The sequence below is a fragment of the Oncorhynchus tshawytscha genome, linkage group LG10 (genome assembly GCF_018296145.1).
Source record: "Oncorhynchus tshawytscha isolate Ot180627B linkage group LG10, Otsh_v2.0, whole genome shotgun sequence".
NCBI classification, from domain to species: Eukaryota; Metazoa; Chordata; class Actinopteri; order Salmoniformes; family Salmonidae; genus Oncorhynchus; species Oncorhynchus tshawytscha.
In genome coordinates, this window is record NC_056438.1 from 26,785,374 (window position 1) to 26,806,616 (window position 21,243).

General features: G+C 41.4%; 2 protein-coding genes across 2 annotated transcripts; both read left to right on the forward strand.

Annotated features, from left to right (window-relative positions):
- Positions 1-2,128: 2,128 nt before the first annotated feature.
- On the forward strand, positions 2,129-15,465 carry LOC112260021 (coronin-1B). The gene is made up of 11 exons (XM_024434802.2): positions 2,129-2,575; positions 4,342-4,547; positions 6,140-6,262; positions 6,903-7,032; positions 7,912-8,093; positions 9,945-10,064; positions 10,306-10,410; positions 10,527-10,672; positions 10,935-10,992; positions 11,210-11,536; positions 13,042-15,465. The coding sequence occupies exons 2-11, from the start codon at positions 4,344-4,346 to the stop codon at positions 13,162-13,164; spliced, it is 1,518 nt and encodes a 505-aa protein (XP_024290570.1). The 5' UTR covers positions 2,129-2,575; positions 4,342-4,343; the 3' UTR covers positions 13,165-15,465.
- Positions 15,466-17,170: 1,705 nt separating this feature from the next.
- On the forward strand, positions 17,171-21,175 carry LOC112260026 (nuclear polyadenylated RNA-binding protein 3). Its single transcript, XM_024434807.2, has 3 exons — positions 17,171-17,326; positions 19,400-19,535; positions 19,898-21,175. Exon 3 carries the CDS (start codon positions 19,900-19,902, stop codon positions 20,542-20,544), a length of 645 nt encoding a protein of 214 aa, XP_024290575.1. The 5' UTR covers positions 17,171-17,326; positions 19,400-19,535; positions 19,898-19,899; the 3' UTR covers positions 20,545-21,175.
- The last annotated feature ends 68 nt before the right edge of the window (positions 21,176-21,243 follow it).

Here is a 21,243-nt window from a genome sequence, read left to right on the forward strand (position 1 = left end):
CCACCCGAGCGAGTCTGACCACAAGTCAGAGACCACTATGATGACACACCAAATGTGTTTGATGGATCGCGGGAAAGGAGCAGGAATATGCTTTTGTAGGCTACATTCCAAACTATGTCTTCCAATGGTGCGACTGTTGTCGGCATCCAAAGATTATCCCATTGGAATAAACGCCATGGATGACAGCAGTGGTGTAGTCTACAGCGATACGGATATAACTTATTATTGATATCTACATAGCGCATTGATGTGAATCACACTGCTGCTCTCACATGTAGCCATTTGCGCCTTACGGATTGTGGTTGTTGTTGATGTCTGTCCACAAATCTAAATGTGTATTTCAACCCAATAATGGTTGAATTCCAGAATTTTAGGCTGCCTATCAATCATTGTTTTTGAAACCAGTGGACAGACAGTGAAAAATGCGCTCTTGCAACAGCTGCATAGTGCGGATCCAAGCATGTGGAATAAAAGTGGGACTTTTATTGCTCAATCTAATTCATGCTGATAAAAAAAATCCATAGGCCTAATGGACACATGCTCAAATTTACACTCTTTTGATAGACTTAAAGGGGCAATCTGTAGTTGCTCCATCCATTTTTGAATTTATAAATTATATATAACCATTGATTCTTGAAGAATATAAATGCCTCATGAGCTTAGTTCTGTCACACTCCATGAGAACCCAAAATATAAACCTGTTTTACTCCAATGTTTATAAACATTGTAAATGTAAACAAACACTGTATAGCCTCAGAACATGGTTAAAACAATACTTTTAATAATTTTTATATCAACAAAATCATACAAAACTGAGTAGGGCTGGCTAATAAGTCCTTAGTTTTGGGGTCATGCTCAGGTAAAACAATTTGGCTAATATATACTTCCATATTTACAAGTCCTATTTTTCAAGATCAAGGGGTATAACATTTATTGGAATGACTGGAATTCTGATAGACTTTGGTTTAATTTAATGTTATTATTATATGTAGTAGAAAGTGATGGGTTAGAAGAAGCCTACATAACCAACCCATAAAGTAACATTTAACACCCATATATGACCAGCTATGTAAACTTTAACATGGATTTATCCTACAATATATGTTGTTCAATTGGTAACGTACATTTTTGTCTTCTAATGCCTCTTAAGGGGAAAGTAATCTAAAAGTAACCAAATGTAATCAGACTACGTTACTGAGTTTGGGTATACCAAAAGTTACGTTACTGATTACAATTGTTGATAGGTAACTAGTAACTGTAACGGATTACATTTAGAAAGTAACCTACCCAACCCTGCATGTATACCCATACATGTCCAGCTTTGAAGTGGTCAATTACACAGCTTGTTTTGCTGTTGTCAAATATGTGCAAATATAGACAGAATGTGTCACACACCCATAATCATTTCATCATGTCATGCATTTCAGACACCTGGTGGTGGGTGGGTCATACCTGAAAAACAACAAGGGACAAGCAGAACTGTGCATATATGGCCTGGTATGCTTCATACGGTTTAACAGCTTTTTTTGTTGACATAATGTAATGCCATGCAAATGTTGACAGAATACGTCAATTACAAACCCGTTATGTCCACCATTTGATATGCATTTGAGTTAGTACAGTAGGGCTTTGTGTAAGTGCAGCAGTCCAATCGTTGGGTAATGCTTTGGATTCAACGATACATCAAAGAGTTTCTATTATATTGACAAGATACTCGAGTGACCGCTCTAACAATGGAAATGCATATCCTCAAAGATGGAACGCATGCGGGAGGAGACGGGATCAGGTGGGAACCTTCTAGCCAATGAGATGGCAGATACGCTGAAACCACTGATATACAGTTTATTTTATTGTACTTTTGTTGCCGAAATGTCACGTGCGTCCAATCCTATCAGTGCTTTCGTAACAACCTGAACGTTACGAAACTTGTATTCCATTAAATAAGCCTCACGTAGGAAATTAGCAATATATGTCTTTGTTGACCAAATTCGACATTCTCTCATTAACCTCCATTGAAAAAAAATCCTCTCTACATGGTCTTATTTTCGTGGACAGCTTTTGAGCGGAGCAAACCCTCTCGCTTCGCCTCTTCCTCTCTGGCTACCTCCACTATATCCTGCCAAGGGCGGAAGTCTGGATTTCTGTTCCAAACAGTAATCATTCCAAAACGGAGTGCGTAGTGTCAGCATCTTTTCGGTCGCACGCCCATCATTCGCGGTTTCCATTCCCTTGTCTTCGTCTACATTTACGAATCTTTTGACATGCTTGCTCAGGTTAAATATTACATCACAGATACGCAATTTTTAACCAACTGGGCGGGCAATAATTTTCCATCAGGATTGTGCGCTACGCGTGTTTATTTTTCTTGAGCTCTAATCATCAATCACCTGGCTGTGTTTAATAATCTACAACAATTATTTCCTGCCATCGCAGTAGGTCGGCTGTGTAGCCGCCTCTCCAACATAGCAAAGGATTAAGTTACTGCTGGTGGCGGATTATTTTATTGGCTTCCTCTTGTCACGGTGTAGCTTCAGCCTTTTGATCTTTTCCAATTAAGAGGTTGTCTGAAATCGAGGTATAGTAATTGAAAAAAATGTCCTTCTCTTTGTAAAACACCTTGCTATTGTATTTACCTTGCATATTCTCTTAGAACCACATATTGTCGACCCTCTTCTCGATCATGTAGGCTACTTAACGTTAGGTTATTTTGTCGTCTGTGACATTCACTCCCTTTAGTTGTATTTTGTGTCCTTATATGGATATTTTCCGTCCCATCTTTTAAATTCTTGTTGATGCTGATTATAATGTGCCTTGTGCAGATAATCTATTTGGAAACTACACCTGCCACTCCCACAAGGCATTCCTACATTCAAATGATTTGTATGCAAGCCAACGTTTCGTCATGTTATTATAATTTACAATCAATGTGTTACTTTGGAATGTAACATGTAAACACCCTTTATTAGATTATACTGTAGCGTCAACTGTAAAGAATTGGGTATCACCCTGCATAGGCCTATAGAATTACCCTGTCCCCCCCCCCTTGTGTTTTGACTGCAGGCGGATCATGCCCTCTTGTCCAGTCAGCCTTGACTGTTCTTTTTTATAACTGACTGACTCATTGTATGGGGGAATTTGGCTGTTTACTTGCTTCCTTCTACCCAGTATTAACATTCATTAAATGTTACTGATTAACTGAATAAACAAGTTTGTGTCGGTCAGTTCCATTTCCTGTACTTTGACCTGATAGGTTTATTTTTAAGAACATGGTTCACTTTAGGAACTCATTGGCCTAGTACTGACTTGCAAAACTAGCCCCACTAGGCCCACCAGAATTCAAATACTTTTTAACCACCACTTGTGTGTGACTATTTCAATATACAAGGAGTATACCAAACATTATGAACACCTTCCTAATATTGAGTTGCATCCCCCTTGCTCTCAGAACAGCCTCAATTTGTCGGGGCATGGACTCTACAAGGTGTCAAGCATTCCACAGGGATCCTAGTCCATGTTGACTCAAATGCTTCCCACACTTATCAAGTTTGCTGGATGTCCTCTGGGTGGTGGACCATTCTTGATACACATGGGAAACTGTTGAGTGTGCAAAACCAGGCAGTTTTGCAGTTCTTGACACAATCAAACCGGTGCGCTTGGCACCTAATACCATACACTGTTCAAAAGCACATCTTTTGTCTTTTTCATTCTCCCTTTGAATGACACACATACAATACATATCTCAATGCTTAAAAATCCTTCTTTAACTTGTCTCCCCTTCATCTACACTGATTGTAGTGGATTTAACAAGTGACATCAATAAGCGATCATAGCATTCTTCTGGTCAGTCTGTCATGGAAAGTCCAGGTCTTCCTAATATTTTCTATAGTCAGTGTACATTTCATGTGGTAGATATCTCCAGTGAAGTGGGGCTGCATAGTTAGTAGAGGATAAAATATGTGTCATGTTATTGCTTATGCTGCGTTATGGGTAACTAATATTTTATAATATAGAAATAAACATGTCTCCAACCCTTCCAAACTGAAAATATGTTTACATTGTACAATCAATTGGTAAGAGAGATGGAGACAGTATCACGTTCATTTATACATATCCACTGTATGCATGAATTGTGGGCAAAGTTTGTTCCAGTCAGTCTTTGGTCACGTTCATGACCTTTGATTGCATTCATTTTGTAAAGTTCATACAGTCGATAATATATGTTCAAGTCAGACAATTTTTATCCCCATAATGCAAGACACTTTGAAAGGCAGTGACCAACAATGGTCACCAAATTGACAAAAGTGATCCGCTCGAATGCTCCCAACATCTCTCTCTCCACAGTCATGTCGTTCCGAAGAGGTGTGGTCAGACAGAGCAAGTTCAGGCACGTCTTCGCCCAGGCTTGGAAGGCAGAGCACTGCATCGATGACGTCCGAGTGTCCCGTGTCACATGGGACGGGCCCCTCTGCGCTGTGAACCCCAAATTCACCGCAGTCGTCATCGAATCAGGTGGAGGAGGGGCCTTCCTAGTTCTGCCACTCAACAAGGTTTGTGCTAGCCCACTTAAGCATCCACCCAGGGGTTCCTGGAGAAGTGGGTACACTCAAATTTTGCCCAAAATTTTTCAAACAGTCCGCCCAGCCAAAGGAAAGGTGCCCTGCATGAGAAATCATTTGAGATACAGTTTCATGTACTCTGAATTACCTAAAATTATAAATCCCATGTTGGTCTTTCAGTCAGGCCAACCTATGCTGTACTGTGCGAGTAGGCTAATAGTAGGCCTACTATTGAAACCAATAAATTATGTTTAGATTAATCAACGAAGTCAGGTTTCAGATTAGATGTTTTGCTCTCACACTGTTGTAATAGAAAAACAGCAAAATTGGTGGTCCGAAGTCTATAAAAATGCTTAAACCACATCAGGAGACTTTCGATGTCTGGGAAAAATCTACAAAATTTAGATTTTTGATTGTAGTTACCTTTTAATTCAAGTGCACAGGGACCTAGCACTGTTGCTTGTTTTGCAGTATTTCTGTAGCACATGAGATGGAGTTTTCAAAACAAATGGTCACTTGATTGATGCAAAAAATCATATCATTCTGCCAGGTAGGCATAGGCTATGAGCCATGTATTACTTTGCTTCAAAGGAGCCTATAGCCAAAATCCCATCATAGAAACATGGAGGCACTTCCTCATATGCGTTCTCATGTTCTGTTTTCTTTCAACTTTCTTTCATTGTGTAGCAGCCAAAGGCGGCATCCTGGTCATATAGGCAACCCATGATAGTTATTGCATCTTTAGATCTCCCCGCTTTCATTTCTAACGGATGTTTCCATCTCTGTCCATGAAATCGCTCGCATCTGCAAAACATGAACTGTGTTATCCTGCACATGACATTTTGGAACATTCGCGTGTAGGCCTATAGCCCTGTGCACATTGTTGCTCCTAAAATGTTAAGAAATGATTGTTTATAAACATTTTAAGCAAAACATTCTGATTTGTTCTATCAGCCTTTTTAATTGATACAGCGAATACCTCTACTACACTACTTTGATACGCATTGTGGGGATTAAGAAGTGAGTATATGCAATGCCCACTGAAAATAAGTGGGTATATGGGCTCCCGAGTGGCGCAGCGGTCTAAAGCACTGCATCTCAGTGCAAGAGGCGACATTACAGACCCTGGTTCGAATCCAGGCTGAATTGCATCTGGCTGTGATTGGGAGTCCCATAGGCAGACGCACAATTGGCTCTGCATCGTCCGGGTTTGGCCAGGGTAGACCGCCATTGTAAATAAGAATTTGTTCTTAACTGACTTGCCTAGTTAAATAAATATAATTGGCATATGCCTGCAGATACCCTCCAGTACACCATGGCATCAAATCTCTCAAATGGAAGATAAGGATTAATACCCTAAAAGTGCCCACCTATTCCCGGCAATTTTATGACAAATGTAACAGATGAAAGGCCCATTATTATAATGAACAATTTGCATTGTGAAAAGTAACATAAAATTCCTTATATCACCATTGAAACTCCCAATTTGTTTCAAATAACAGACCACCAGTTGAAAACCACTGACCTGGGGTTTTGTGCTAATCAGATGATGATGACCATGCCCACCTGCTTCTTTTCCACAGAGTGGCAGAATTGACCAGGCCACACCCACAGTGTGTGGACACTCAGCTCCAGTGCTGGATGTCCAGTGGTGTCCCCATGACGACAACGTCATCGCCAGTGCCTCAGAGGACTGCACTGTAAAGGTAGGTGGTGATATGAAGGTAACTGCCCTCTAAAAAGGAAACATAAACAGTTCTAGGGTTGCAAAGGGAAGGTATATTACTGGAAACGTTTGAAGTTTACTAGTAAACTACCAGAATGTTTGTTAACTTTAAATTGTTTTGGGGAATTGTATCAGGTGATATCTAGTGGCCTTTTTGGATACTTCAGATTCTCTGGTGTCTTTAATTATCACGAAAAATATGAGTGTTTCACGTCCTTTATATAAATATATTATATTACATACTTTTATTTATTTGACTATGTCTTTGTTGTAAATGTTTTGGTGCCAAACTGGTGGCAGTTGTAAAAAATATATATATATATATACATTAGTTGGAAGAGTTGCAGAGTTAATTGAAAATAATGCCATTGTTAATTAGGTACTTTTTTCATTAATTAGGCTATTTTCTCTTGAAGCATATGATCTATCCACTAGAAACCCATGGACATAAATTACTAAAGTTACCATAGATTATCAGTTAATTTCCAAATTTCCAAAAGCGTGCATATCTGTGTTGAAAATGCTGCAGATCAGCAGATGTATGCCAATGGAAGGGAGGGTCATCTGTATGCTCTACCCCTGTAACAAAGCCTTGTTATTGGTTGTGTTGTCTGTTAAAGGTGTGGCAAATCCCTGACGGAGGGCTAACTGGACCAATGACAGAGCCCGTGGTGACACTGGAGGGCCACAGTAAACGAGTGGGAATCCTAGCCTGGCACCCGACAGCTTTCAATATCCTCCTAACTGCAGGTAACTTAATCTATCTGCACCTCATTGTCGTACGTCAGATAGAGCGACTTCGTCTGCACTGATGGTTCGTGGCAACACATGGCAGAGGACAATGTCTTCACCTCAAGCAGTGTATGTCTGCCTGCCAGTTTGGACTATCCAGGTCACTATTCACAAGCAACGCCTCCAATGTCAGTGAATGTGTGTGCTTTAAGCTGCAAGGGGGGGGGGTTGAATGTAGTCACAACTGCAAATAGACATGCTGATAATGTGGGGACATAGCTTGGCCACGAGTCATGGTAGCGTGTGGTACTTGTTAAACATTGGACCCCCAGAGAAAGGGAAGATGTAGTAGTCAGTCAGGGTAAACAGTGAGAGTTGAAGGACAGCTTTGAGAGGTGTTCCATGACAGACCGTTCAGTTCCCAATGCATTATGCAAGCCAGGAATTGAGTATACCTGCCTTGCAATTAACAGCATGTGCTGCACGTTTAAAGGAGAATGTTGTTGAGGTCAACGGGAAACTGAGTATCCTTCAAGAGGGCATTGGAAGGTTTCAAAAGTTAAAAGCAATTGATATGTCTATGTACGTGTCTGTGTTACTTAGAATGGTATGTCTATATGTGTAGTCTGTGCCAGTAATTGTATGTTTATGTCTGCATTTTTAGATGTTACGTCTCTGTGTATCCTTTTGATAATTTGAATGTTTTGCATGTACATATTTATTGTGAGAACTCTTAAAAAACACACGATTTTACCACTTTTATTGAGATCGACGTTTTGTTAAAATAAGCTTGGTAGTGTTCGTTTTAACCCTCTTCTGTGAACGTAGTTTTGTCTGTGCTGTCCCAGATTCTGTGTTCACGACTGTTTTTGACTGATGCAACTCACTCATTCTCAGGCTGTGACAACCTGGTGTGCGTGTGGGACGTGGGCACGGGGGAGCTGGTGTACCAGATAGCCGATGCCCACCCAGACCTGATCTACAGTGTGAGCTGGAACCGGGAGGGCAGTGCCATCTGCACTGTGTGCAAGGACAAGGCGCTGCGTGTCATCGACCCGCGACGGGGGACCGTCCTCAAGGTGCTTCCTGTCTAGCCCACGAAGGACACGCATGCAAATGAATTGAAATAAGTCAAATGAATAGTACCAAATACCATACAACTTCCCTTATTATCCTTCAAGGAGAAATTCAACGACACACAGGAGACCAAAGCAAATAAGCACCACCTTGTTCACATAATGTCCTTCCTTTGAAAGAAAGTGACCTTTGCCATGCTAAATTGGCTGCAACTAATCAGCACTTGTAAATACAGCATACTTGATACAGTGCCTTCAGAGAGTATTACAGCCTTATTCTAAAATGGATTCAAATGTTTTTTTTCTTCTCATCAATCGAAACACAATACCCCATGATGACAAAGCAAAAACATAAATATCACATTTACATAGGTATTCAGACCCTTTACGCAGTACTTTGTTGAAGCACCTTTGGCAGCAATTACAGGCTTGAGTCTTCTTGGGCATGACACTTCAAGCTTTGCACACCTATATTTGGGGAGTTTCTCCCATTCTTCTCTGCAGATCCTCTCAAACACTGTCAGGTTGGATGGAGAGTGTTGCTGCACAGATATTTTCAAGGCTCTCCAGAGATATTAAATTGGGTTTGGGCTTTGACTCTGGCTCTGGCTGGGCCACTCAAGGACATTCAGAGACTTGTCCCAAAGCTTAGGGTCGTTGTCCTGTTGGAAGGTGAACCTTCGTCCCAGTCTGAGGTCCTGAGCACTCTGGAACAGGTTTTCATCAAGTATCTCTCTGTACTTTGCTCCATTCATCTTTCCCTCAATCCTGGCTAGTCTCCCTGTCCCTGCCGCTGAAAAACACCTCCACAGCATGATGCTGCCACCACCATGCTTCACCGTAGGGATGGTGCCAGGTTTCCTCCAGACATAATGCTTGGCATTCAGGCCAAAGAACTAAATATTGGTTTCATCAGACCAGAGAATCTTGTTTCTCATGGTCTTAGAGTCTTTCGGTGCCTTTTGGGAAACTCCAAGCAGGCTGTCATGTGCCTTTTACTGAGGAGTGGCTTCCGTCTGGCCACTCTACCATAAAGGCCTGATTGGTGGAGTGCTGCAGAGATAGTTGTCCTTCTGGAAGGTTCTCCCATCACCACAGAGGAACTCTTGAGCTCTGTCAGTGACCATGGGGTTCTTGGTCACCTCCCTGACCAAGGCCCTTCTCCCTCGATTGCTCAGTTTGGCCTGGCGGCCAGCTCTAGGAAGAGTCTTGGTGGTTTCAAACTTTTTCCATTTAAGAATGATGGAGGCCACTGTGTTTTTGGGGACCTTCAATGCTGCAGGCATTTTTAGGTACCCTTTCCCAGATCTGTGCCTCGACACAATCCTGTCTCGGAGCTCTACGGACACTTCCTTCGACCTCATGGCTTGGTTTTTGCTCTGACATGCACTGTCAACTGTGGGACCTTATATAGACAGGTGTGTGCCTTTCCAAATCATGTCCAATCAATTGATTTTACCACAGGTGGACTCCAAACAAGTTGTAGAAACATCTGATCAATGGAATCAGGATGCACCTGAGCTCAATTTGGAGTCTCATAACAAAGGGTCTGAATACTTATGTAAATAAGGTATTTGTTTTTAATTTTTTATTAATTAGCAAAAAAATTATAACATGTTTTCACTATGTCGTTATTGGGTATTGTGTTTAGATTGCTGAGGATTTTTTAAAAATGGAATCCATTTTAGAATAAGGCTGTAATGTAACAATGTGGAAAAAGTCAAGGGGTCTGAATACTTTCCGAATGCACTGTATAGTCTACATTAACTACAGTCTACTGGCTGTACATAGAATGACTTGTTGACATTGACTCTACCCTCCCTTATAACACCTGTGATGTTGTCTGTGTCTCAGGTGAAAGAGAAGGTCCATGACGGCACCAGGCCCATGAGGGCCGTGTTCCTCTCCGACGGGAAGATCCTGACCACCGGATTCAGCCGTATGAGCGAGAGGCAGCTAGCCTTGTGGGATACGGTACGGCGGCTAGATGGACACATGTCGTAAACAGGTCTTTGCAGAGTCCTATGGGAGTGTATGGGACGTTGACGCCCCAGAAACGATACTCTGACTGTATGGTAGAGGAGAGGGTTGAGCTAAGGTATCATGACAGTACAGGTCAGGTCAACCCTGTTTATTTTCAGTTGACTCAACTCACACAGCACTGAGGGGTTCGCTACACACCAGATCTTCTAATGATTGTATCTGTGTGTTGCAGAGCGATATGTCTGAGCCAATGGCAGTGCAGGAGATGGACACCAGTAATGGCGTTCTCCTCCCCTACTATGACCCTGACACCAACATGGTCTACCTGTGTGGAAAGGTACAGTACACCTGTTTCCGACCACATTTTCAATAACAAATTCAGCTGGTGTCATATGATCAGATCTCCCCATCGGATGTTTGGTTTAGCTCTGTTTATCTGTTGATCACTCTCAGGGGGACTGCACCATCCGGTACTTTGAGGTGACGGACGAATCGCCCTATGTCCACTTCCTCAGCCTGTACAGCAGTAAAGAGCCCCAGCGAGGAGCAGGCTTTCTCAGCAAGAGGGGCGTGGATGTCAACAAGTGTGAGATTGCCAGGTGAACAGGTTTTTCAGCATGTCTTTATGGTTTTTACTTGAATTGTTTCTCAGTGTATTTTGCGCTCTTTTTCACACCTCATTTCCACCTCATATGTTCCTCTCACTGTACCACTGTATTAGTTTCATGCCCTCCCACTGTAAATAATTTATTTTATTCATTCATTCACTCTCTTTCTTTCATTCTTTCTTTCATTCTCTCTCTCTGTTTCTCTCTCTCTCTCTCTCTCTCTCTCTCTCTCTCTCTCTCTCTCTCATTGCAGGTTCTACAAACTGCACGAAAGGAAAGTAGAGCCCATTTCTATGACGGTACCACGGAAGGTAAGCTGCCATGCACACAATTTGAAACAGAAGGCCTTCTTCATTTATGACTAAGGCTATGTTCAAATAGCCATACTAGAACCCCAATTACTAGCATGCCCAAAACATTGCTTTACACTAAGTGGCATGCTAATGTGGATATTGGAACCAGTCAAGCTAGACTGAAAATGACCTTAAACGCTCTCCCTCTGACCCCCTCCCTCTCTTGCCCCCACAGTCAGACCTGTTCCAGGGGGACCTATACCCGGACACGGCCAGCGTGGAGCCCTCCCTTCTGGCCGAGGACTGGATTGCTGGGCAGGATGCGCCGCCCCTACTGGTCTCTCTGAGCGGTGGCTACGTGGGCGCCCCCTCCAAGAACAGGGACACCCTCCGCAACAAGCCCAAGCTGTCGTCACAGGGCTCTGGGACAGACTCTCCCCCAGTCCCCCAGCAGGCCGCCATGCCCATCGCAACAACCAGGGAGCCGGAGAGCGAGGGGGTGGGGGTGGTGCAGCAGAGGGTCACTCAAGGAGAAGGAGCATCCGATAGGGTGAAAAGAGAGGTGAGAATGGAGTTTGGGTGTAGGTGGGTATAGCAGGGGTGTATTCACTAGTGCAAACTGTAGCAAAGCGTTTTGTAACCAACAACGTTTTGCAACAAAAGCGAGAGTTTCTTGGTCAAGTTCAGGCAGTCCCTCCCTGTTTTGGTCTGTTTTCTTCCGATTTGGTATGAATAAGAGGTTAGAGATGTAGGTATGAGTACGACATAGAAGTTCCAGAAAAGTGTTGAGTAGACTTGTGTAGTGCCTTGTGGATTTAGGATGTTATCATGTACAATACCAGTCAAAGGTTTGGACACACCTACTCATTCAAGGGTTTTTCTTTATTAGTTCTATTTTCTACATTGTAGAATAATAGTGAAGACATCAAAACTATGAAATAACACATATGGAATCTTGTAGTAACCAAAACAGTGTTAAACAAATACAAATATATTATATATTCTTCAAAGTAGCCACCCTTTGCCTTGATGACAGCTTTGCGCACTCTTGGCATTCTCTCAACCAGCTTTATGAGGAGTGCTTTTCCAACATTCTTAAAGGAATTCCCACATATGCTTAGCACTTGTTGGCTGCTTTTCCTTCACTCTGTGGTCCAACTCATCCCAAACCATCTCAATTGGATTGAGGTCAGGTGATTGTGGAGGCCAGGTCATCTGTTGCAGCACTCCATCACTCTCCTTCTTGGTCAAATATCCCTTACACAGCTTGTACGTATGTTGGGTCATTGTCCTGTTGAAAAACAAATGATAGTCCCACTAAGCGCAAACCAGATGGGATGGCGTATCGCTGCAGAATGCTGTGGTAGCCATGCTGCTTAAGTGTGCCTTTAATTCTAAATAAATCACTGACAGTGTCACCAGCAAAGCACCATCACATCTCCTCCTCCATGCTTCACGGTGGGAACCACACATGCGGAGATCATCCGTTCCCCTACTCTGCGTCTCACAAAGATACGGCGGTTGGAACCAAAAATCTAAAATTAGGACTCATCAGACCAAAGGACAGATTTTCACCGCTCTAATGTCCATTGCTCATGTTTCTCAGCCCAAGCAAGTCTTCTCTTCTTATTGGTGTCCTTTAGTAGTGTTTTCTTTGCAGCAATTCGACCATGAAGGCCTGATTCACACAGTCTCCTCTGAACAGCTAATGTTGATGTGTGTCTCAAACGCATTAACTTTTAACTTGGCACACGTGTCAATTGAAATGCATTCCAGGTGACTACCTCATGGAGCTGATTTAGATAATGGCAAGAGTGTGCAAATGGTGGCTACTTAGAAGAATTTGAAGATTTGTTTAAGATTTGTTTAACACTTTTTTTGATTACTACATGATTTCATAGCTTTGATGTCTTTACTATTATTCTACAATGTAGAAAATAGTACAAAGAATGAAAAACCCTTGAATGAGTAGGTATGTCCAAACTTTTGACTGCTACTGTATGTGACTACATTCTCCTTCTTAACCTCCATCTCGCCCTATCCATCCCCCCCTCTTCCCCACTCCAGGAGGAAGTGCTGAGCGAGGTGCTAGCGGAGGTGAAGGCCCTACGTTCGGTGGTCTTGGCCCAGGGCCAAAGGATCGAGCTGCTGGAGAGGCAGCTGGCCCGCATCGAGGACGGGGACGTCTGATTGGCAGAGGGGCGTCACCACAACACCCAAAGGGCGTTCTTACTAAAACTCCATAGACCATAGCCTTACTAGAATCAACAACAGTACCTTAAGCTCTGTGCGAGTGGGAGGATGTAGTGAAGTGTAGCTGAGTTACTAAACTGTGGGAATCACAGAGGGGTCGAGAATAAGGTGAACTATTATTGTGAAGGTGTACAGAGACCAATTGGATTCTGCGGGTGAATCTCAATTGTATTTCCTCGTGTCCTCCTCTCTCCTCGCCTCCTCAAAACGCGTTGGAGGAAAAGGTCAGAGGTTCCTACCCTCGGACCTTCTCCAATGCATTTTGAGGAGAAGGCGAGTAGAGAGGAGGACACGAGAAAAGAAGGAAACACCATTTAGATGCACCCTACAACTCTTTAGATGCTGATTCAGTTGGATAGTGGGTGATATAGGATGAAGGGGGATAATCTGCATAGGACTTCCATACTGCAGTAAGACATGATACAGGTTTTTATTAAGGCGCATTAATGGTGAAACTATTTGAAGGTGTATACATTTAAGTATCCAATATTGTGTATCACTACAAAACTGAAGACATGAGGATTCAATTGTAGCCTACTCACGAATCCTTATGCCATACAGTATGACAACTGGCACAAAGGTCTATGTTAATTTGGCACATTTACAAAATGGCACATCTGTCTACAAAATTTTGTATAATATGAATACACCCTCAACAAGTGTTGTCAAGTAGATAGGCAGGTCATTTCCAGTTGCTGCTCTCATTGAAACACTCACATTGTGAATCCGTTAGGGATAGTTTAATCGGGTAGTTAGAGCTGCTAACCGTGATGCATATCAAACGTCATACGCCAGTTTATTATTCCTACTTATACGTTTGTACAAGTATGCATCTATACATTCTTTTCCCATTCCATCATAGGAATCTTTTACCCTAGATTAGCTGAAGTGATGAAGTCAGACCATTGGTATTAACAATATAAATCTATATGCTAAAATGGATATATACTGTTTACAAAACTGCACGGGTTAATTGCGATTGGGTAAGTTGTATTAAACTATGTTGTATGGCGCCTATGTCGACATACAAAGAAAAAACATTGGTCAATTTCCAAATAATGTTGATTTTGATATGGGGATTTTTCTTACAAATGATGTGAAGGACTTGAGTTGGAGGTACCTTAAATGATTGCTATCATGTATGTTGTTAATCTCTTGTGTGATTTGTATTTCAATTTTTTGCCTTGGAAGAGAAGGTAACACTAAATTTGTGCTCTCCAACTTAAGTTGTCTTAGGTGAATGATCCCCCTTTGGTGAAGCCAAAAGCAGACTGACTAGCAACATGCAGTATAATTTGTCACAAGGTGTTGTAAACTCCAATGACAGTTTATAACAGAGAGTTCAAGTAAAGTGTTACCTCAGAAAATGTGTTCTCAGTAGAACAAACTTAATATCATACAATTTAAATCATAGCAGTTCTATGACTGTCATGAGGCACAGAACTAAAGAAAGTTGCAATTAAATTTGAGGAGGAGTTTTTTTTTACTGTGTGAATGATGTTTTCCAAGTCAGTAGAACTAAATATAATCATTTTAGACCAGTGGTATTCAAACTTTTTTAGCTGGGACTCCATTTTTTCCGCAAGTATTTCTCACGACCCTCCCCCGAAAACGAATAACAACCTTAAAATCTGTACATTATGATGTTAACGTGCACAACCATCCACAATACATTTACCCAATAAAATTGTATTTTTCAAATGATCTTTCTCAAAAAGGTTTGTATATTGTCCCATACAATAATCTATAATCTTACCCCCAAAAATGTGGCAAATAATGAACACTGATTTGACACTGATTTTGAATACCACTGTCTTAGACTAATATAGCAGCAGCTGTGGTTTGTATTTGAAGATAGGAAAGAAAGGGCATACAATGCTCAACTGTTAGACGGAACTGAAAAAGAATGTTCACTGTGTTACATTTAGATTTTTTGTATTTGTAAGCAGTTTATACTTCACCGTTTTGCAGCCCTCGGGTACAGTTCATATCTAGCCTTATCCCAGATCTGCTTTTGGCTGTATTGTCGACAACGACCACAGGAGTTGGCGAGACGGTACAAATGGGTCTGGGACCAGGCTAGCTCACATCAAGCTCATCACATGATTAATTTATTTACTAGATTAATATTTATTCATTCACTGTCATACTACACATGTTTTGTGTGGTTGTGAACCAATAGGGGATGAAAATGACACTCCACTGTGCGACTCTTCCAATAAACAGTCCTTCCTCTTTTGCGGTTGTAGAATGGCCACTTATTAACCCTCTCAGGTCACATGACAGGAAGTCTTAGCTCTCATTGAAATTACTTCATAAGGCAGTGTATTGACCCACCAAAAATAGAAAAGTGAGTACACAAAACATTAGGAACACCTGCTCTTTCCGTTACATAGACTGATTAGGTGAATCCAGGAGAACACTATGATTCCTTGTCACGTCAGTTTAGATGAAGGGGAGGAGACCGATTAAAGAAGGATTTTTAAGACTTGAGACATGGATTGTGAACGTGTGAAATTCAGAAGGTGAATGGGCAAGACAAAAGATATAAGTCCCTTTGAATGGGGTATGGTAGTAAGTGCCAGGCTCACCGGTTCGACTGTGTCAAGAACTGCAACGCTGCTGGGTTTTTCACTATCAACAGTTTCCCGTGTGTCAAGAATGGTCCATCACCCAAAGGACATCCAGCCAACTTGACACAACTGTGGGAAGCACTGGAGTCAACATGGGCCAGCATCCCTGTGGAACACTTTTGACACCTTGTAGAGTCCATGCCCCAGCGAATTGAGGTTGTTCTGAGGGCAAAAGGGGTGCAACTCAATATTAGGAAGGTGTCCCTAATGTTTTGTACACTCAGTGTTTACAACCAGTAGTACAATTATTTAGTTTCATATTAAACACAGATCATGAATGTTTATGATACACTGTGTAACACAGTGGTTATCTTGTGTTATATACAGGGTAAAGCAAGCATGTTACTAAGGCTGTTCTGATTGGTTCCTCAGAGAAGGGGGCTTCTTTGGAAATAAGAAAATTAGAGTCTTTGGAAAGAACTCAATTCTGCATTACAAATGGACCATCAAGTGTAGTCCTCCCACAACGTTATTGCTGAAATTAAATAAAACTCCATTAAGAGATCATACAGTGCATTTGTTAGTAGGCTTTAAACATACGGAATCTTTATGGTTCCCCAGTAGTTTCTGGTGTTGTGTTTGTACTAGCCAGTGGAGCACATAACAGGATGTGGTTCAAGGCTGAATGCACATCAGCTCTGTGCATTTCTTTTGAACCTGCCCGTGCTCCATCATTCACTTCCTGCTTTTGGGCTCTGCAGTGTCAGCTGAGTGGTTCTGCACTTCAGCGAACAAACTCAACTCTAACCATGCATTGACTGTTTAAAACAAATAAAAAATATGTATAAATATTATTTGTGCAAGTCTGGATAGAACAAAATGGGACCTGGTGCAACTCAAATACATCTCACTTGCTTAGGCTGCATTGATGAGAGTTGGTGTTTATTAGCAGAATCAGTAGGTCCAGTTATGTTAATCCACTTTATGCATATTTGGACTTTGCAGGTGCAGTATGTTCATACTGTAGGTGGGTTCCTTTGCAGCTGTTAACTTCCTATGGCTGTACAAATAAATTCCATAGCATATTGGAGACATATTAGATCACATTTGCTTGAAAGGAACCAAACCACAACCTTACCCTGTACACCAACTGTCACACCTTCTGTCATACATGACAGCACACTACACCTTCCTCTTTCTATATTTGGGTGTGGATTTGCTAATCTCTGCGCTGTACTCTCTGTCTCTCTCTCTCTGTCGCTCTCTTTCTGTCTCTCTCTCTCTCTCTCTCTCTGTCTCTCTCTCTCTGTCGCTCTCTCTCTCTCTCTCTGTGTCTCTCTCTCCACCCACATTATATCCCCTCCTGCTCTAATTCTTACATGCCCTTCTTTAAATTTATGCATCCCCTTATCTAGTCAAAAAAAGTTCCACCACTGACACGCCTGTGAGTTCTTGCTTCCTCTCTGGGTGTCTGTTAATCTTTTTCAAAACCATCCTAAAGCATGTTCATTTAGAGCAAGACATTGGTGAGTTTTATAGATTTTTTTTAATCTACTGACCATAATTCAAATTTCTCATTTTCTATCTGACATTTATTGTATCATCTTTCCACTCTCTCCATGTCCATCCTTCAGCTTCACACTCTCCTCCCAATCTCTTTCCACATCTCCTCCTCACTTCCCTACCACCACTGTTTCTCTCCTTCCACGTTGTCTTGATTTTCTGTCACACCAACTCTTTGTCTGTGTCCCTGTTTTATTTACTTTCAGAAATGTAAGAACCTGTATTCGGCTCTAAAGAGTGTAGTTAATACTTCCATATCAAGTGGGCTTTTGATTTAAACATTTACATTATCTGTACTAAATGATGGTGCATATGTAATAGACATATAAACAGATGGAGTATGTTAACAGCACATTGCACCGTGGGATCTTTATTAATCTATGCTCCGCACCAATACTGTACCATGGCTGCCTACTACATGTGAAAACATGTAAGGTCATATGCAGAAATGTAAAGGCATTGTAGAAAGAGAGAGAAAAGATTGACTATCATATTTTGGGGCGGCAGGTAGCCAGCCGAAAGGTTCGGTGGATCGAATCCCCGAGCTGACAAGGTAATAATCTGTTGTTCTGCCCCTGAACAAGGCAGTTAACCCACTGTTCCCCGGTAGGCCATCATTATAAATAAGAATGAGTTCTTAACTGACTTGCCCAGTTAAATAAAGGTTAAATAAATAAATGAATATTTTTTTTGCATAATCTAATTGGTAATCTAGTTGAGATTAGCTGTGCTTTGTTAATAACTTTCATCTGATGAGCAGAATGTCACATTTGTACATCATATGAAACAACAAGTCCACATACATGAATCCCATTGCATTCATGTATGAACTAGAAATATTTATTAGTCTTCTTTATTATATTCAATTAGTGTTCAATGTGTCAGCTATCCACACAGGCCAGGGAGGGAGAACAGGTACACTTATTGCAAAACGTACATTTTTAAATAACTTGTCGACATCCATATCTATGTATACAATAGTTGAAACAACAAAAAATGAAACTTTTATTTATTGAGACCAGGGTCTCATTTACAATACAACAAATTCAAAATGATCAATAAAAATTAAATAAACTACAAATTGCAGAATCAAACACTACAACTTCAAAACATCACAAATACAATTATTTACATTGAATCCAAACAGTTGCAATTCACATTAAATTCATTCAACATTAAAGTCCTAAACTGCCATAGAGGCACCAGAGTCTAGATGTTGGGAGTTCTGCAGGCTATTCCAAAAATGGGAGGCACTAAAACTGAAGGCGGATTTACCTAGATCGGTATGTACTAGTGGAACCTCGAGAGTTAACCATCCCTGTGAACGGGTTTGGTGTCTCATATTTTTACATTTTAACAGTGAAGTGAGGTAGGTTAGAAGCTTGGGTAGTAGAGCTTTGTAAATTTAAAGGGAGGAATTAAATGATCTACGGGACTTAAATGAGGACCAGCCAACCTTTTGATACAGGATACAGTGATGCATATTAAAACGGTCACCTGCAATAAAGCGTAGGATGCTATGGTAGATGGAAATATGTGGGGCGGAAATGTAGATTCTCTGTAAAAAAAAGTGAACAAGACAGAGCGAGAGAGAGAGAGAGAGAGAGAGAGAGAGAGAGAGAGTACGCTGGCTTCCTGTTAGTGAGTCACTCAGGCAGAATCATGGCTTCACAGACACTTCCTGTGTCTAAATGGGTGGGATGCTGCATATATAGTGACAGTACACTGTACAGAACAATACAACAACTACCATGAAATGACACCTGTCAGAACCATTCATAATCAGTCACCGTGACACCTGCCTATACACCTCGGTGGTGTCGTGACACATTTATTGTATTATTATTCATAGGCAGGTTTCAGGCTGCATTCAGAACAAGCCTCACTTTATCCTTTAGAAAAAAGTGTGGGAAAATCTACGTTTCTGCCACATATATTTCTTTAAGGTGTAATTATCTGTATTAAAGATTTTGCTGCATGGATATTGACATGTTTTGGGCAGTAGGTAACTAATGGTCCATATACTTTATTTACAGATCCAGTAATACATCTATGTATGGATCAGCTGCAGTTGAAAGAAAAGAGCACCCTCAATTTCCAGTAAACTAGATCTCCTTCACGGCAGAGTTTGGCCTTGGATTTCTTCAACTTTTCGGAGAACTATTTGAAGAGGTACATTGCGAAATCAAATCAATCTGAACCCGATAAGGGTGGGTTTATGGTTTTGATATTCTGAGAGGATTTATTTTGTTCTAATAAAAGGCCAAGCATGACTGGACTTGAAAAGCTTTAGATTAAGAGACTTGTATTTTGTGACCATCAAGGTGGGGTCAATTCCATTTAAATTCGGTTTGACAATTGAAATATAATTGTTTACAGTGCAGATCAGGCCAAATGAAACACTTCAGGATCCGAATCATACAGACATTGTAAAACCCCTTAGATCCAGATTCACTTGGTGTTAAGATCCCAACCAAATGTCCCTTTCAAATGTCAGTCTAAACAGTCATTCCAATTTTACTCTTCACTTCTAGGCATGAACAACGTATATGACAAAACGACATCCACCAGAAAAGTATTGATTGCCTTCTTCCTCCTGGTCTTCCTTGTTTGCCTCCTGGTCTTCCTGTACATGTGGCTGAACCGCAAGACTAATGGCCAGTACACAGTCCGCCAACTGGTCTATGGGCAGGATGGGGCCAGGGACCGGATCATGGCTGGGGTCAGAGTCCTGGAAGTGCGGCTTGGGTGCCGGCTGTGGCCCCTTGGCGCGGATGAGGAGGCCATAAGAGAGGAGGAACACAAAAATGAAGAGAGGGATGTGGAGAGAGGGAGCGAGGGAAGGGAAAATGAGGGGGAGGAGGAGGGCGAGGAGAGGGAAGACAGAGGGGATGACTCGTCGGATGACTACTCCAGCATGGAGGGCTGTGACCTGAGGGAGAGAGCAAAGCTCACGGGCGAGAAGGAAGAGATAAGAGAGCGTGAGGAGGAGAGAGAGGAGAATATGGAGGAAAAGTGGGAAAGCAAAGAGGATGGAGAGAGTGATGAGGGAGCAGTGGGAGGAGAAAAAAGTGGAGGAGGAGGTTTGCTGATAGACCTGCATCAATTCTCTGGTAGTGCCATCTGGTCTGAGGATAGGAGTGAGGGGGGCAGAGACAAGGATGATGTGACTGCATTGTGAGGGAAGAATCAGCGAGGGAAAATAGTTCCATATTTCATCTTTGTACAGCAATAGCGCATGACAGTAGGTTTTGTCGTCATTATCATCATAATTGTACATTGTAAACCTGACAAACCAGTGTTACAACCAGATTACAACAATCAGAGCAACGAGCAACAGAGACAAAAGTGTGTGAAATAATAAATCAAAGTGAATAAAGGGACTGACAAGAGCAACAATTGCAGAATGAATACATTAAACAATATTTTTGAGATATTAAAAGCTTTTTTAAAGGTTTCATATGATGAAGCTCAGGTTTTGAGTGGCACTGTTTTCTGCATTAGTCTTATTACTATTGTAATATTTGTGGCACAGTGGTCTAAAGCACTGCATATCAGCGATAGAGGCCTTATTACAGACTCTCTGGTTCGATTCTAGTCTGTAACACAACCAGCTGTGATTAGAAGTGCTATATGGTGGCGCACAATTGGCCTAACGTCATCCGGTGTAGGCACTCATTGTAAATAAGATTTTTTTTCTTAACAGATTTGCCTAGGTTAAAGGTTAAATAAAATTTCGAAAAATTAAATGTGTGTTTTGTATATTTTAGGAATAGCTGTTTGTATTGAAATAAAGTGCCTAATTCCAATTATTACATGAGTTTTTTTTAATCACATACAATAATTCGTGTATAATACTTTCACATTTTAAATCATAAAT

Excerpts from the sequence above, each read along its gene's own strand:
- LOC112260021 (XM_024434802.2), top strand. The coding sequence starts at position 4,344 with ATGTCGTTCCGAAGAGGTGTGGTCAGACAGAGCAAGTTCAGGCACGTC. Across the intron at positions 6,263-6,902 it reads CAGAGGACTGCACTGTAAAG|GTGTGGCAAATCCCTGACGG; the intron begins GTAGGTGGTGAT and ends TGTCTGTTAAAG. Across the intron at positions 7,033-7,911 it reads CAATATCCTCCTAACTGCAG|GCTGTGACAACCTGGTGTGC; the intron begins GTAACTTAATCT and ends ACTCATTCTCAG.
- LOC112260026 (XM_024434807.2), top strand. The coding sequence starts at position 19,900 with ATGAACAACGTATATGACAAAACGACATCCACCAGAAAAGTATTGATT.